Source organism: Drosophila virilis, chromosome 5 (genome assembly GCF_030788295.1).
Source record: "Drosophila virilis strain 15010-1051.87 chromosome 5, Dvir_AGI_RSII-ME, whole genome shotgun sequence".
Classification (NCBI taxonomy): Eukaryota; Metazoa; Arthropoda; class Insecta; order Diptera; family Drosophilidae; genus Drosophila; species Drosophila virilis.
The window spans coordinates 15886310-15899313 of record NC_091547.1 but is presented as its reverse complement, the minus strand read 5'-3'; the positions used below and the strand labels follow the sequence as shown (position 1 = coordinate 15899313).

The window sequence follows — 13004 nt, the reverse complement described above, 5'->3', positions numbered from 1 at the left end:
GACTGACATTTTGAGCACAATACAAAGAAATACGAAAACAAGAATTCCATCTGTTTCATACTGTAGCGAATCGAGAGCTGATAAGCGCGTTACAAATGTGAATTTCCTGCCTTGGAATTGTCGCATTTCATAGAAAATAATATGCAGTAGAATTTTTGGAATTAAAATATAAAATTTATTATTAGTGTGGCTCGAATTTCAAGCTTGGCTTTGTTGATAATTGGTTTGGGATTAATCATAATAAATACATTAATAAGCACGTTGAAACCTTTAAACCTTTTCCACATTGAGCACGATGCCGCCCTGTGACTGCAGAAAGAAGCTCGTCTTGTGTATTTGCAAGGGTATCTCGGTCTCCTTGGCTGGCGAGAACTTGAAGTTCTTTAGCAGCACAGCCAGACCCACCAGTGCTTGCATTTCGCCAAAACGTAGCCCAATGCAATTGCGCGGACCAGCGCCAAAGCCCAGCCAAGCGGTTGAGGGACGCGCCTCCATGGCCTCGGGCGTAAAGCGATCGGGATCGAATTTGTCTGGTTCCGGATATATGTCCGGATCGTGGTGTATGGCATCGACTGGTATGACGACAGGTGTGCCGGCTTCCAAAACAAAGGTTGAGCCCGGAATCTGGAAATCCTCAATGGTCTTTCGCAGTAGAATGGATGCAATTGAATATTTGCGAAGCGTTTCTGAAATAGTTCACAGAATTGGTTAGGGTGACTTTTGCAAGGTAATGCGACTGTGCCCCTCACTTACCGTATATGATTTGCTTGATATACTTGAGCTCCCTCAAGGCTGCATAGTTGAGCTGGCCGTGCCTGGCGAGCACCTGCTGCACTTCCTCCCTGCCGCGCTGCTGCACCTCTGGGTGCAGGGCGAGCAAGTGCAGCGCAAAGCCCATGGTGCTGGAGCTGGTCTCGAAGCCGCCCAGGAAAAAGACAAAAGCCTGCGCAGCAATCTGATTGAAGGTCAACCCGCCATTCGGCTCGTTGCGCAGCTCCATGAGCAGGTTGAGGAAGTCATTGCGCTGCACTCCATTCCGCTCGCGATAGTCCAGAGTCTCGCGGACGACGCGCATGTAGAAGGCGCTGACATCGTCCTGCACCATTTTGATGTGCAGCCGCTTGGCCAGGCGGGGAAAGGCCTGAATGAGGGCGAAGGCCAGCCGGCCATGTCGCCGCTCCGTGAAGGTCTTCTGGCCCAGGCGGCGAAACTCCACGTTCGGATCGTTCAGGCTGTTGCAGTCCAGGCCGAAGGCGCAGCTGCCGATAATGTCGACGGTGAAGCGTGCCAGCAGATCCTTTACCTCTACGGGCGACTCCTCGCCACCTTGATGCTGTTCAACCTTTTGCCGCACCACCTGCACGAAGCGCTCGGCTATCTCAACCACTGTGGGCAGCATTTGGTGCATCTTGAGCGAGGTGAATGTGGGCGTCAGCTTGTTGCGCATCTCGCGCCACTTGCGACCATCCAAATTGAAGAGATGCGCCGAAATGGGATCATCCTGCTCATTGTAGTAGTTGCCACGATGCGCAAAGTTATGGAACTCCTTCACCATCACCAGCTTTACCAGCTCCAGATCCAGCAGCACGGCCGCGCCGCGCAGTGCAAAATAGAAGCCGCCAAAGGGCGCCTGTCCCTTGTACTTCTCATAGAATCTACGGAACGGCTCCAGCACCGTTGTCGTCTTGCCCACACTGCGCAGGTTGCCATAGAACCAGACCGGTTTCTCATGCAACACCCCCCGACGCGCCCAGTAGCTGTACGTGCGCTCCAGACAGGCATAGAGCAGCCCGAAGATAGCGACCAGCAGCCCGAGACTGAACCACCAAAGCGACATGACCAACTGTCCGCAATAGACTGATCGTTGACTCTCTTGTCCGGGCAACGTATGCATTCCATAGCCAAGCGTCCGGACCCGCCATACAGCGAGAGAAATTTAGCTAATTTTCCACTTGACTAGCGCATATGTTTGGCATAGATAAACGTATTATTTTCTCTCTGTGTAGCACATTCTAATTGATAATACCGCACGACTGCGTTGCATCATTATTCGCTTGACGTTTTGTTTGTTATTTCATATTCTCCAATAGCCTCTCTCTGTCTCTCATTTCTCTCGCTCTCTCTCTCTCTCTCTCTGACTGAAACATTAGCTTATCGTTATATCACAGCTGTTGTAAATTACCATAAAAAGCAGAGGCTTAGGCATCAAACGGGCATACTTGGGGAAAATTATGCACGATAGCCAACTATAGAAATAAACTAATATCTATTGACGGAAGCTTCAGAACTCAGCTCTCCACCCATGTTCCGTCCAAGGCAAATTATATACTTAAGATGGGCCATTCATAGTTTTCCAAATAATTTTTAATCCGCTTGGTTTTCCGTCAATTTTTCACAATTTTAAGTGGAATTTTCAGAACCGATGAAACACGTACATCTTCGCCGAAGTGTATATACCCTTCTGGGCGACTTCACTGGCTGCTTTGCGCAAACATGACTTGCACTTCCTAAGCTAAGTATGTGCACACAAGAGATACTAAAAGCGAACTGTTTTATAATTCTCGTCTATGCGCTAAATTTAATAATTGCTTAACCCAAATTGGAAGCTGTGAGTTTTGATAACTACTGCGACTTGATTAGCACTTTGTCGCATATTGTCTAGGCTTTTATTGGCTGGGCTTATGAATCAAGAGCCGAACATCGCGATCATTCATATGATGAGCGGAGCCGCAGTCGAGCTGCTCAGCTGGCATGATGAAGACATTAGGCTTTGGAGTAGCTCGCAATCTCATGGATGCGTCAACAACTGCTTGCAAGCTCATCGCATAAATAAACAGCCAAGACACGAGCCAGTCGAGCAGAGCTGGGGGATCTTAAGAGCTGCTCTATCAGAACTCGTAAATTTGGCTCCACAAAGTGACTCACTTAGCATGTCACAACAACCTCCAGAGCCCCGATTCGATTGGGGGCTGGCGATAGTTGCGGTCGGCGATAACTACGTGGAGTTAGTTAATTGTGGCTATTCGAAAGTTAAGTTATGAGCCATTCGTGGCCCGAACCCAAGTCGAATATCAATGCCGAAATAAACATGTTAACTTATGGACAGGTTTCAGCTCCGATCTCAGGTGATCTTAGCTGCTGCCTGCATAAAATAAGCGAATTATGTGCAACTGCTCCCTCGATCTGTGCTTTGGGATGCGATATCTCACTATCTCTCTCTCTATCTCTCTCTCTCTATCTGTCGCTCTCTTACTCAGTTTCTTTCTTTTGCTATCTTTTTTCTAAATGTGCTGTGAAAATCGGCATGTCGCCGGCCTGCAGCTATGGGCCAGACAGCTGGCCATAGTTTCCAGCTAATTGAACCAGTAAATCGGTCCGAGAGAGAGAGGGGTAGGACGGGTCTTCTCTCAACCTTCTCTTCATGCGACTCGTGTGTAATTTGTACTTTTGTTTTGTATGCAGCCTAGGGGCACACTTTTCTAACATTACATTTTGTTTTTTGTATTTTTTGTTTTTTATGCCTTTTGTTTATTGCATGTTGCAAATGTGGCTGAAAGTTCAATTTTTGTGAATGTAGTACTTGGCATTGGGGGCGTGGCATTGCCTAGTGGCAAGCAGCCAACTGGACATGACATTGCATTTGTCGAAAGAGCAGACAGGCTGCACAGCAATTGCAGGTGAGCCAAGGGTGATAAGCCTATTACCTGGCCAGCCCAGGCTAGGCTATAGAACAAGCTGCAACAAAATGAAAGAACAGAACGAATTGGCCTTAGGTTAAAAGAGAAGCATGCATTTTCAAAATCAAATCAATTTACACCCCAAGGGCATCCGACTTAGCCTAAGCTCGACTTAGGCCTAATAATGGGTGTTGTTCGGATACAAAGGGATACAAGGCTAGATACTAACCGATTTGCGTCTTATATTTTTTGTTGCAATGACCTGAAGCTCGACTCAAAAGCGCACCGTGACACTTGCAGGTCAACTGCGGCAGAATCACCTAGGTGAGCCCCCATCGCAGCTTTCACCTGCGCCCCTGCTGCTATGATTTTCTGGCAAATTAAGCAGCCAAAATTAGCTCACTGAGCCATAAAATAGCAAAATATATATAGATTAGCTTCAGGTTCAGCCTGTAACCCCAACAGCTGGACTAACTGAAACATGTGCGAGTCGCAGAGGTAAACAAAATATGAATTTCTAAATTAGATTCTTATCATAATGCTCTCTGACAGCGGACAAATATGCAGCAGTCACAGCAGTAGCAGCTATTTCCTGCTCCAACTTCTGCTTCAGACTCCATGCCCCCTTTTCCACACCCAGGCACACACACACACACACACACACACACACACACACACACACACATGTCCTGTGGCAAGAACAAACATGGCAGACAATTAATAATACTTAAAAAGGCAACCTGAAAAACAACAGCAAGCCGGAAAAAATACAACAACAATAAGCCCGCCGTGGGCCAAGTCACACACACACACATATATGCATAGCACACACAGTTGTATGTGTGCCGTTGGGGTGGGGGCTGGTGGGTGCCCTTTTACAGCCATATAATGGATAATAACATGCACATCAACACGGCACGCCTAAGCACAGGACTTGCCAGGCAGGACCCCGACTCCGCTGGGCATCGCTGAGGGGTTGTTTGGTAATGAATAATGTGCACTCACCTGAAAGCCACACTGAATGTGTGTGTGTAGTGTGTGTGGGTGTGCGGGTGTGCGGGTTGAAATATTGCTACATTTTCACTTTGTCGGTGCCTAGCGAAATACCTAAAAATTACAAATTACCCAAATTTTTATTTATTTTGCCTTCGCCCATTTATCCATATTCCAAGTGGGTTCACTTTTTCATTTTAATTGAAATTAGGTGCGACGCTTAAATGCATTCTTTTTTTATTTTTCAAAGGCAGCTGCTCCGTTGCAAGTTCGGGCGACTGTTGCAGGGGGCAGGGTCTCAAATACTACAAACAACAGCTGTTGATATTAGGTGCACTTTTGGGTGCTCCGCAAAGTATCTGATAAGGTCAAGGGTGCGTGGTTAACCTTTGTGGTGGGTGGGTAAGCACATGGTTGCGGCATTAAGAGGAGACTTATAAATATATGTGTATATACAAAACTGACTGTCTCTGACTGACCGACTCTGACTGACTGACTGATTGATTGATTGCTGATTAAAGATCTAAGCTAGGCATCTGCAAATGTTACTATAGTTCATTTATGGGTTGTATGTGCACTCTGACACCTCAGCTAATGCATTAATTTAAAATATTTATAATAAATATATTCATTTTTCCTTTACAGGTAAGACTTGGACTATTTTACAGACAATATATATATATACCTATTGTACAAAAGTAAGTTGTAGTTCTATAATTAATATCCATGCGTTAATGTATATAAATCATAATTAGAAAACTTTAAATGGGCTACAAATTCCCAGGCTGGAAGCAATCAATGCAAATATATGTATATGTTAATGTTGCCCTGGTTATGGCATTTTCATATATATGTTTGACTTTCAAAAGCGCTTTGATGTGCTCCCGACTGTTGCCGCATTGGCAGCCAGCCGGAGCCAGAGCCAGAGCCAGAGCCAAAGCCAGATTCAATACTCGCTTACCCGTGGGAGTGGCAACATATGCAAACGGCATTTTGTGGCTGCATCATTAACAGAGAGTGCTGTTGGCAAGGGGAATACCCAGTTAAATAAACTGGCAGAGCGAAAGAGTTGGCGCCGGATTCGACTTTGGATGGGGCTAGATACGGCTGGCAAAACAATTACATTTCAATTTGCCTGATGTCAAAATCAGCCCCGAAAAACAGTCAATGAAATGGTTTGAGGCGAGACGAGTGTCGGCTGCCCGCCTGCCCCTTGCCGAGCAGTGCAATGAGTGCAAAATAATTGTTAATTGAAAATTGTTGCCGAAAAGAAAGAATAACTATAGAAAAGGGCGCTGGAATGCAGCGCAATATTTATGCATTTAACAATGCCAAATAACAGAAACAAATATTTATGCGAAAATATTTGTCGGCTGCATTTGAAAATTCGCCCTCAGCCTGCCCGTGCCGGGGCTTAGCTGTGTTTTGTGACTGCGCCCGGGTTATTGTTGGCATTTATGAATTTCCATAATTTATGCGTGCTCAGGGAAACATGGATAACGGGCAGAGATCACAGATGGGCGACGACGACAACGACGGCGACGAAGGCTTCCATTTGCCATTCAATTCATAAATTTTAATTGAAAATTGCGGCAGAGCAACGACTACAACTCAAATACGCGCAATTAAATGCCAAAAACATGCGAAATATGAATTCGTCAGATGACATATGGTAATGGCAATCCAGGCCCCCAACACGGGTAACAGGGGGCGGGGCCAGACCAGCCTTAATTGAATTGATTCGATTCGATTTGTGACGCATTTTCATCTTCTTCACCCATTGACAAAACCGAGTATTTACCAATGAAAAATTCATAAGCTTGTCAAGTGTTGGATTTGCTTTCCACTTCGACGCCCGAAAAGCCGCTGCAAAAAATATGAAAATTTCCATCATCATCGCGCCGATGTACGGAATGATTATGTTGACCGCGTACGCAAATGTTTGGCTCAATTAACGTGCCTTGTTGTGTATTTTAATTGTTGGGATTGTACATTTTTGGCACCAGCTGGCAGCGCTGCACATTTCTGTCCAGTTCGTCAAAGGCAGCCTCGGGAAACCCAATGGTGAGTGGATGCGCCTCTGGCCGAGAGTGGGCATATTTATGAATTAACCGAACGAGACAGAAATGCATATTTGGTAGTCATTTTATTGGCGGTTTTGCGGTGTGCTAATTTCATTACAGACCAGGTGTGGGTAAAGCTAACGAAGCACGAGATATCAAAATTATTCAGTAGAGAACAATTATAGGTATTGCTGCTTAAAGGAAGATTTTCGCATTCATTTAACTTTATAAACTCTTAGGCGAGATGAAAAGTAACTAAGCAAGCCAAACGTGAAATACCCTTCTAAAAACATGGCTTACGCGTTTTATAAATATGTGAGAATATACTAACTTTTTATCGATTCTGCCTATGGGAGCATAGTAGCCCGATGACAAGTTGTTGCTCATATATGAGAAGCTCGAATTTGCTATGTTCGAATTATTTGTTTTAAGAATACAATAGATATTTGGTATGAAAGCTTTAATCATATTAGAAGCTTTTATATATCAGAAGGTGTTTGATGTAAATAGGGGTTTGATCATACGTTGGAAGCATAGTGAAATTTAGGATTGTCGAGAAAAATGTGTGCCTAACTTATTTTCAACTTCCTTCATGATATAGTGAACCGATCTGATTGAAATATGAATAACTAGGAGAGAAACATACGAGCGGTTGTAGATACTCATCAAGAAGGTGTATGCTTAATGGGATCAAAGACGTCTTCTACCATACTAATGTACGTATAACTTCTCGCCTACTGTCCAGGCTTAGAACTTAACTCTAAGATATAATTTTCTCACAAGTTGCCGCCAATGGTCCTGAAGTATTTCTAGCATATGGAAACAAATAAAGCTACAATTAAGAGTAACAACCCATCTCTACGCTCAGTCTCACAGTCACATTTCCATTCAGTCCCAGTCTTTGATTAATGATTGACGGAAACTCGCTCAGAAATGTCTACCAGTGCAAATATTAAATACTAATTAAAGCAAGTTGATGTCAGGAGGTATTTAGCCGAGTGAAGAGTATTTGCATTGCAGTGAGCAAAAAAAATGAAGGAAATACACAGCTGTGGAGCTAATCACCGAAATCATCAATAAAACATCAAAGAGAAGATGTTGGTTCAACCTAATAGAGGAGACAGAGCCAGAGGGAAGAAGTGGCAGCTAATTAACTGCTGCTGCAGCTTATGCAAGAAGAAGCAGAGGCAGCATACAAAGAGCTTGCCACCTGTTTTTTGGGTCATCATCATCATCATCATCATCATCATCATCTCAGCTCATTCGAGCTGAGCTCTGTTAATGGTCTTTAAAAGCGCATTTAAAACGCGTTTGCGTTCGTGCGTGTGTGTCCAATTGGTAGTTTTGCCAGCCACCCAGCCACCCATCAGCTGCTCCATCTTTTGCCCAGTCCACATCTATTTCTATCCCTAATCACACATCGTCATCGTTTTTGCTCATGCCTATTACAATCGATTAAATTACATGCGTTGGCCTTTTGTAGCTCCAGTTGCGTGGTTAGTGGCAAATGCTTAAGATATTCGACTCTACATACTTGTTAGTCCTGCCCCGGGATATTCGTTTTCTTTCCCCAGCCCTGCCCCAACCAAGCCCAATGACCTGGCAAATTTCTCTTGGCTTAACTTATGGCAAGTTGTGGCATTGTATCTCAGACGGAGCCCAGTGCATGTTTAAATATTTACGCAGCAATATAATCATTTACTTTATTAACACTCATCCAAATCCACAGACTGAAATTCACTTTAAAGCCCAAAGAAATCTCGGGTGTTACCGACTAAGCAACACGCAGTTTTCAGTGTCAGTCGTGAAGAGTTTTTTTTTAATTTTAGATTGTTGATTCTAAGACATTGCAAGTTACACAGAACGCATATACCCTTTTTCCCTTCGTGCACAGAGTATACAAATTTAATTTATTTAAGATGTGTGTGGATCTATGCAAAAAGGACTGAGAAAAAGGAACGATAACAACTCGGTTAAGAATTGGAATTATTATTTTTTGTGTGCAACGGAAATTGAATTTTCGAATACCCTTTTTTAAATTAAGAAGCTTGAACCCTACACTGAGATTAATTCCAGGCTAAAAGGCTAAATCTTGTGGTCTTTTATGTGTAAAAGTAAGGATTACGGCAAATATTAAAAGGAAAAGATTTCATTAGTTTTCTTTTTCTAAAAACATTTCACATTAATCTATTAGCCGTCTAATCTTACCCCCAGCAGTCGCCGCATAAGCAAGTGCTTGGGTAAATACAAATCAATGTCAACTCCAACTTAGCTAAGCCCCTATTTAATCACATATATGTATATATATATATATATATATATATAATTCAGATCGCTTTTAGACAATGTCTGGCTTATAAAAATGATATCCAGACTATCATTAGCCTTAATCTCGACAACAACAACAATAGCTTGGCGCTTTAATTAAATTATGACTATGTTAATGTACCGTTACAAGGGTACATTACGCTTTCTCCAACTCTCCCTCTCTCTCTCTCTCTCTCTCGTTTAAGTTCGGTGCCAACTGCCAAGCTTAACACATTGCATGACGCAGCTCATCAGGACAACAATTACCCATGTGCCACGTCTCGAAGTGAACTTTTTGTTGTTCTTTTGGCTCCTTTTTATACGCAACAAACATAAGTTCAAGCAGACAGGGTATAATGGGCTGTGTGGTCATTTTGATTGATCAATGCAAGAATACTTTAGTTATTTATTTGCATTAATTAATTAGCTTAAATTAATTGGCATTAACTCTTGTTCTTCTGCATAAATGATAGATTTTGTTTGACTCAAGCCTGAGTACAGGGTATATGCTAGTTGATCAGACTAGCAGACAGAATATGCTTAGTTTCTGTTCTCTCTTGCATGCCGCTGCTGACTTCCGCTATGGATGGCGTGTCCTTTTTGCTGGGGGGCCCACTTCCTGTTTAATGCATGACGTTGACGTCGCTGGCAGCCATTTGCCGAAATGTAAATAAAGTAATTAAAGTAATAAAATTTGTTTTAATGTCGCGCACACGGAAAATGAGATAGCAGGAGATGGAGAGAGGGAGCGAGAGAGAGAGAGACAAAGCGAGAGAGAGAGAGAAGTGTGGGAGCAGGCTGTGCGTGTCGCCATCATTCTTTTGGGCCATCGTCATTGTACTCACGTCAACGTCGACGTCAACGCCTCTGTCGCCGTTAGCGTCAGCGTCGGCGTCGCAGCATAAAGGTGATAATTACGCTTATTTAATCATTTATTACGGCTACCTGTTCTATATTTTCTCGCTCTGTTTAATAACTGTCAGGTGCCGTCCCTGTCTCTCGCATTTGCTATACTTTTTTATGCAATTCTCTCGATTAATTTGTTTATAGCACGAAATTGTCGCGTTTATCACGTACCTCGCCTCGACATTTTATTTACACTCTTTTCCATTGTTGACTTTGGTTTTACTTTTGTTGTATATCCTTTTGTTATGCTGACATTTCACCTTCCTTCACCTGTTCCTGTGGTTTTGAATTTGTTTATTTTGTTTTTCCCTCTCCCTACTACCAGTAACCCTCACCGCAGACACGAGAAATCAATTAGTTGTGCTTTTATTTGATAAACTTTTAATTTCTCTGCTAGTGCGAGTAAAAATAAAGCTGGGCAGTACGGTGCGGACGGTGGTTTTTGGCCTGAGCTTTGCGTGAGCTGGCTGCTAGAGGAGGGTTTAAAATATAAAATATATTTGTAGAGTTCGTAAGATAACAGAACAGCAAATACCCTGTACCCAGGCCTAAAGATGCCGATCAGAACTTTCATTCAATCCTTAGCCTACAGAGAGACCTGCCAAATATCCCCTTTAGGCACTTTATAGGTACAGAGTATCTTCGATTTTGTGTTTTTAGAAAGTTTATTGACAGAGAACAATAGCTTTAAATGTACCTTCGTCTCTCCTTTGATACCATGCCTAGATGCTGAGCTTCAGGCTGAGTTCCAATTTGGGTACCATCTCCAACCCCAAATGAAACTTCTCAAATGGCAGCCATAAAACTTCAAAAGCTGCGAGCTCAACATTCAAGGGGCAGCCAAACATGCAAATTTGTGCGATGTATCGAAAAGAGGCCACAGCTGTTTGGACGTTGCGCTTCCGTTGCCACTTGCCCGAGTCCAGCAATCCGGCAAATCCGACGGGCAGGGAAATGTATCTGTCTCCCCATGCCATCCATTCGCATTCCCGATGGCCGTATTTTTAATTCTCTTACCGTGGCGAAACGTGCAGAAAAATATACGAAGGCAGCACAATGAGGCAAGGAGCTGCTGTGCTGTGCTCTCAGTGCTGCGGCACATGGCTGAAAACCACACCTAAACACATTTGGCAATTAAGCCGAGTCGGGAAGCAGAGCAAGCGACTCGGGTGGGAAGGGGGCATGGCCAGGACACTAAACAGGCTGGCAGTCAGGCAACCGCACGACAGGGCTCAGACACATGAGCTGGCTCGTTTGATATATGGCAGACATGAATGGAGCCAGAGTCAGCCAGGACACCAGCCAGGCTAGGTCCTGGACCAATACCAGAACATGCCAGTAGCTGGTGCTATCAAAAACAAAAAAAAAAAAACCATGTTTAGAAACTTGAAATGGGCGGCTGATAAAAATGGAGCTCTGGGACTCACAGAGGACAGCAGGGACTGTCTAGAGGGCTGCGAGCGGCAAGTTGTTGCCCATCGACGAACATGTTTAATGGCGTTATTTATGTGGGCGCCCCCCCCCCCCCCCCCCTCCCCTCGTTCCCCGCTCAAATGCCCATGGATTCCTGGCTCGGCTGCAATTTGTCGAGTCGCGGGGGTAGCAAAAAAATTATATGCCACTTGAACCTGAAAATTATTTACTTCTATGAACCAAACACGTAACAGCGCCAGAGCAAAGGCCCCCAAGGCACCGACAGCACGGCAAAGAGAGCAATGGCAGGAAGGGACAGAGAGATGGAGAGAGGCTGAGAGAGGCAACGCACGTGCAGAGAGAGAAAAAAAATGGCAACTATTTAATACGCGTTCAACATTTTGTTTGTATTTTGTGTGTGAAGTTTTTTTCATTATGTGTTGTCTGCCCAGAGAACTTGAAATGGATATGGGAAATGGGAAAATGGGAAATGGTTTGGCATGGGCTGCACTGTCCAGGACTCCCTTGCGTGCTATTTAAATGAAGCTGTTTGGGCTGTCTTTTTTGTTACGTCTCTCTCTCTCTCTCTATCACTCTCCATCCCTCCCTCTCCATCTCTATTTGTGTTGCCGGTGTCTGGTGTTTAATTCAATTTTTTTATGTGTCGTCTGGCATAGTTTCTATGGCAATTCAACAGAGCTGCGCGTTTTAATTGAAATAATAGTAGCATTTTTTATATTCTTATAATAAGTAAGAGGAAAAAGCTTCAACTGTCAACCCAACTTTTTATATAACACTGACAGCCGTGAAGAGACAGCGACCCTCCATAGGTTCGGGTTCTGATCCTCGTTGTTCGGTTGACCAAATGACGGCCTCAATCAGGCAACTCATATAACATGCGATGGAAAGGGAATTCGTCTACTTGTTTACAAAATGAAAAGAATATATTTGTATTGGACAAGTTAATATAAATGCCATACAAGGAATGAATATATAGAGTGTAGAGTATCTAGAAATTTATATGGAACTTGTCGGGTAGCTTGATTTAGATTCTATTAGACTGTGAATGAGTATTACGCAGTTGATTGTGGGCGACTGTTTATTTTGTTTATATTTTTATTAATTTTTGTTAATGAGATAATCTCACTGACTAGATTATAAGCTCTTTTGTTTTGTGCAGCCTTAAAGTCACTTTAGTCTTATCATAGACATTACCAGTAGAGATTAGATAAGTTATCGCTAATTGCAATTGCTGCGAAAACACCTCGGCCAACAACTTTTCTAATGGTCGTTATATTGGCACACGTTTCTGTTTCAGTTGAGCCCACGCCGTCTAGACACTGCCTAAAGGTCCTTTATGATGGCATCAATAGAGCACCTTTGAGGCGAGCTAATGGTTGTTGTGACTTGTGACTTGTGTCTGGTCATCAGACCGTGTCAAGCTGTGTATCTGCCGGCTCCCATGAAATGCTCTCTCTTAGTTAGAAGCCAGTTGCAGCTCTCGCTGTATATCTGGCCATACAGCTGAGCTGCGTGTGGTAATGAACTAATGAAAGAATGTCAGGAATCTGTTGCCTGCTGTTGAATGAAAGGTCGTTTGCTTCGCAGGCGGCTCTCATTCGGCTTGCCCGGCGTTTGCCTGCGC

The 13004-nt window shown here is 43.7% G+C and overlaps 2 protein-coding genes across 2 annotated transcripts in view; one reads left to right on the top strand and one right to left on the bottom strand.

Moving 5' to 3' along the window:
- The window catches only part of Fili (Fish-lips), a 96579-nt gene that overhangs the window by 22063 nt on the left and 61512 nt on the right, over positions 1–13004 (top strand). The window lies entirely within an intron of this gene.
- On the bottom strand, positions 168–1864 carry LOC6624735 (probable cytochrome P450 6a14). The gene is made up of 2 exons (XM_002049702.4): positions 754–1864; positions 168–686 (listed from the first exon to the last, which is right to left on the bottom strand). The coding sequence occupies exons 1-2, from the start codon at positions 1835–1837 to the stop codon at positions 271–273; spliced, it is 1500 nt and encodes a 499-aa protein (XP_002049738.1). The 5' UTR covers positions 1838–1864; the 3' UTR covers positions 168–270.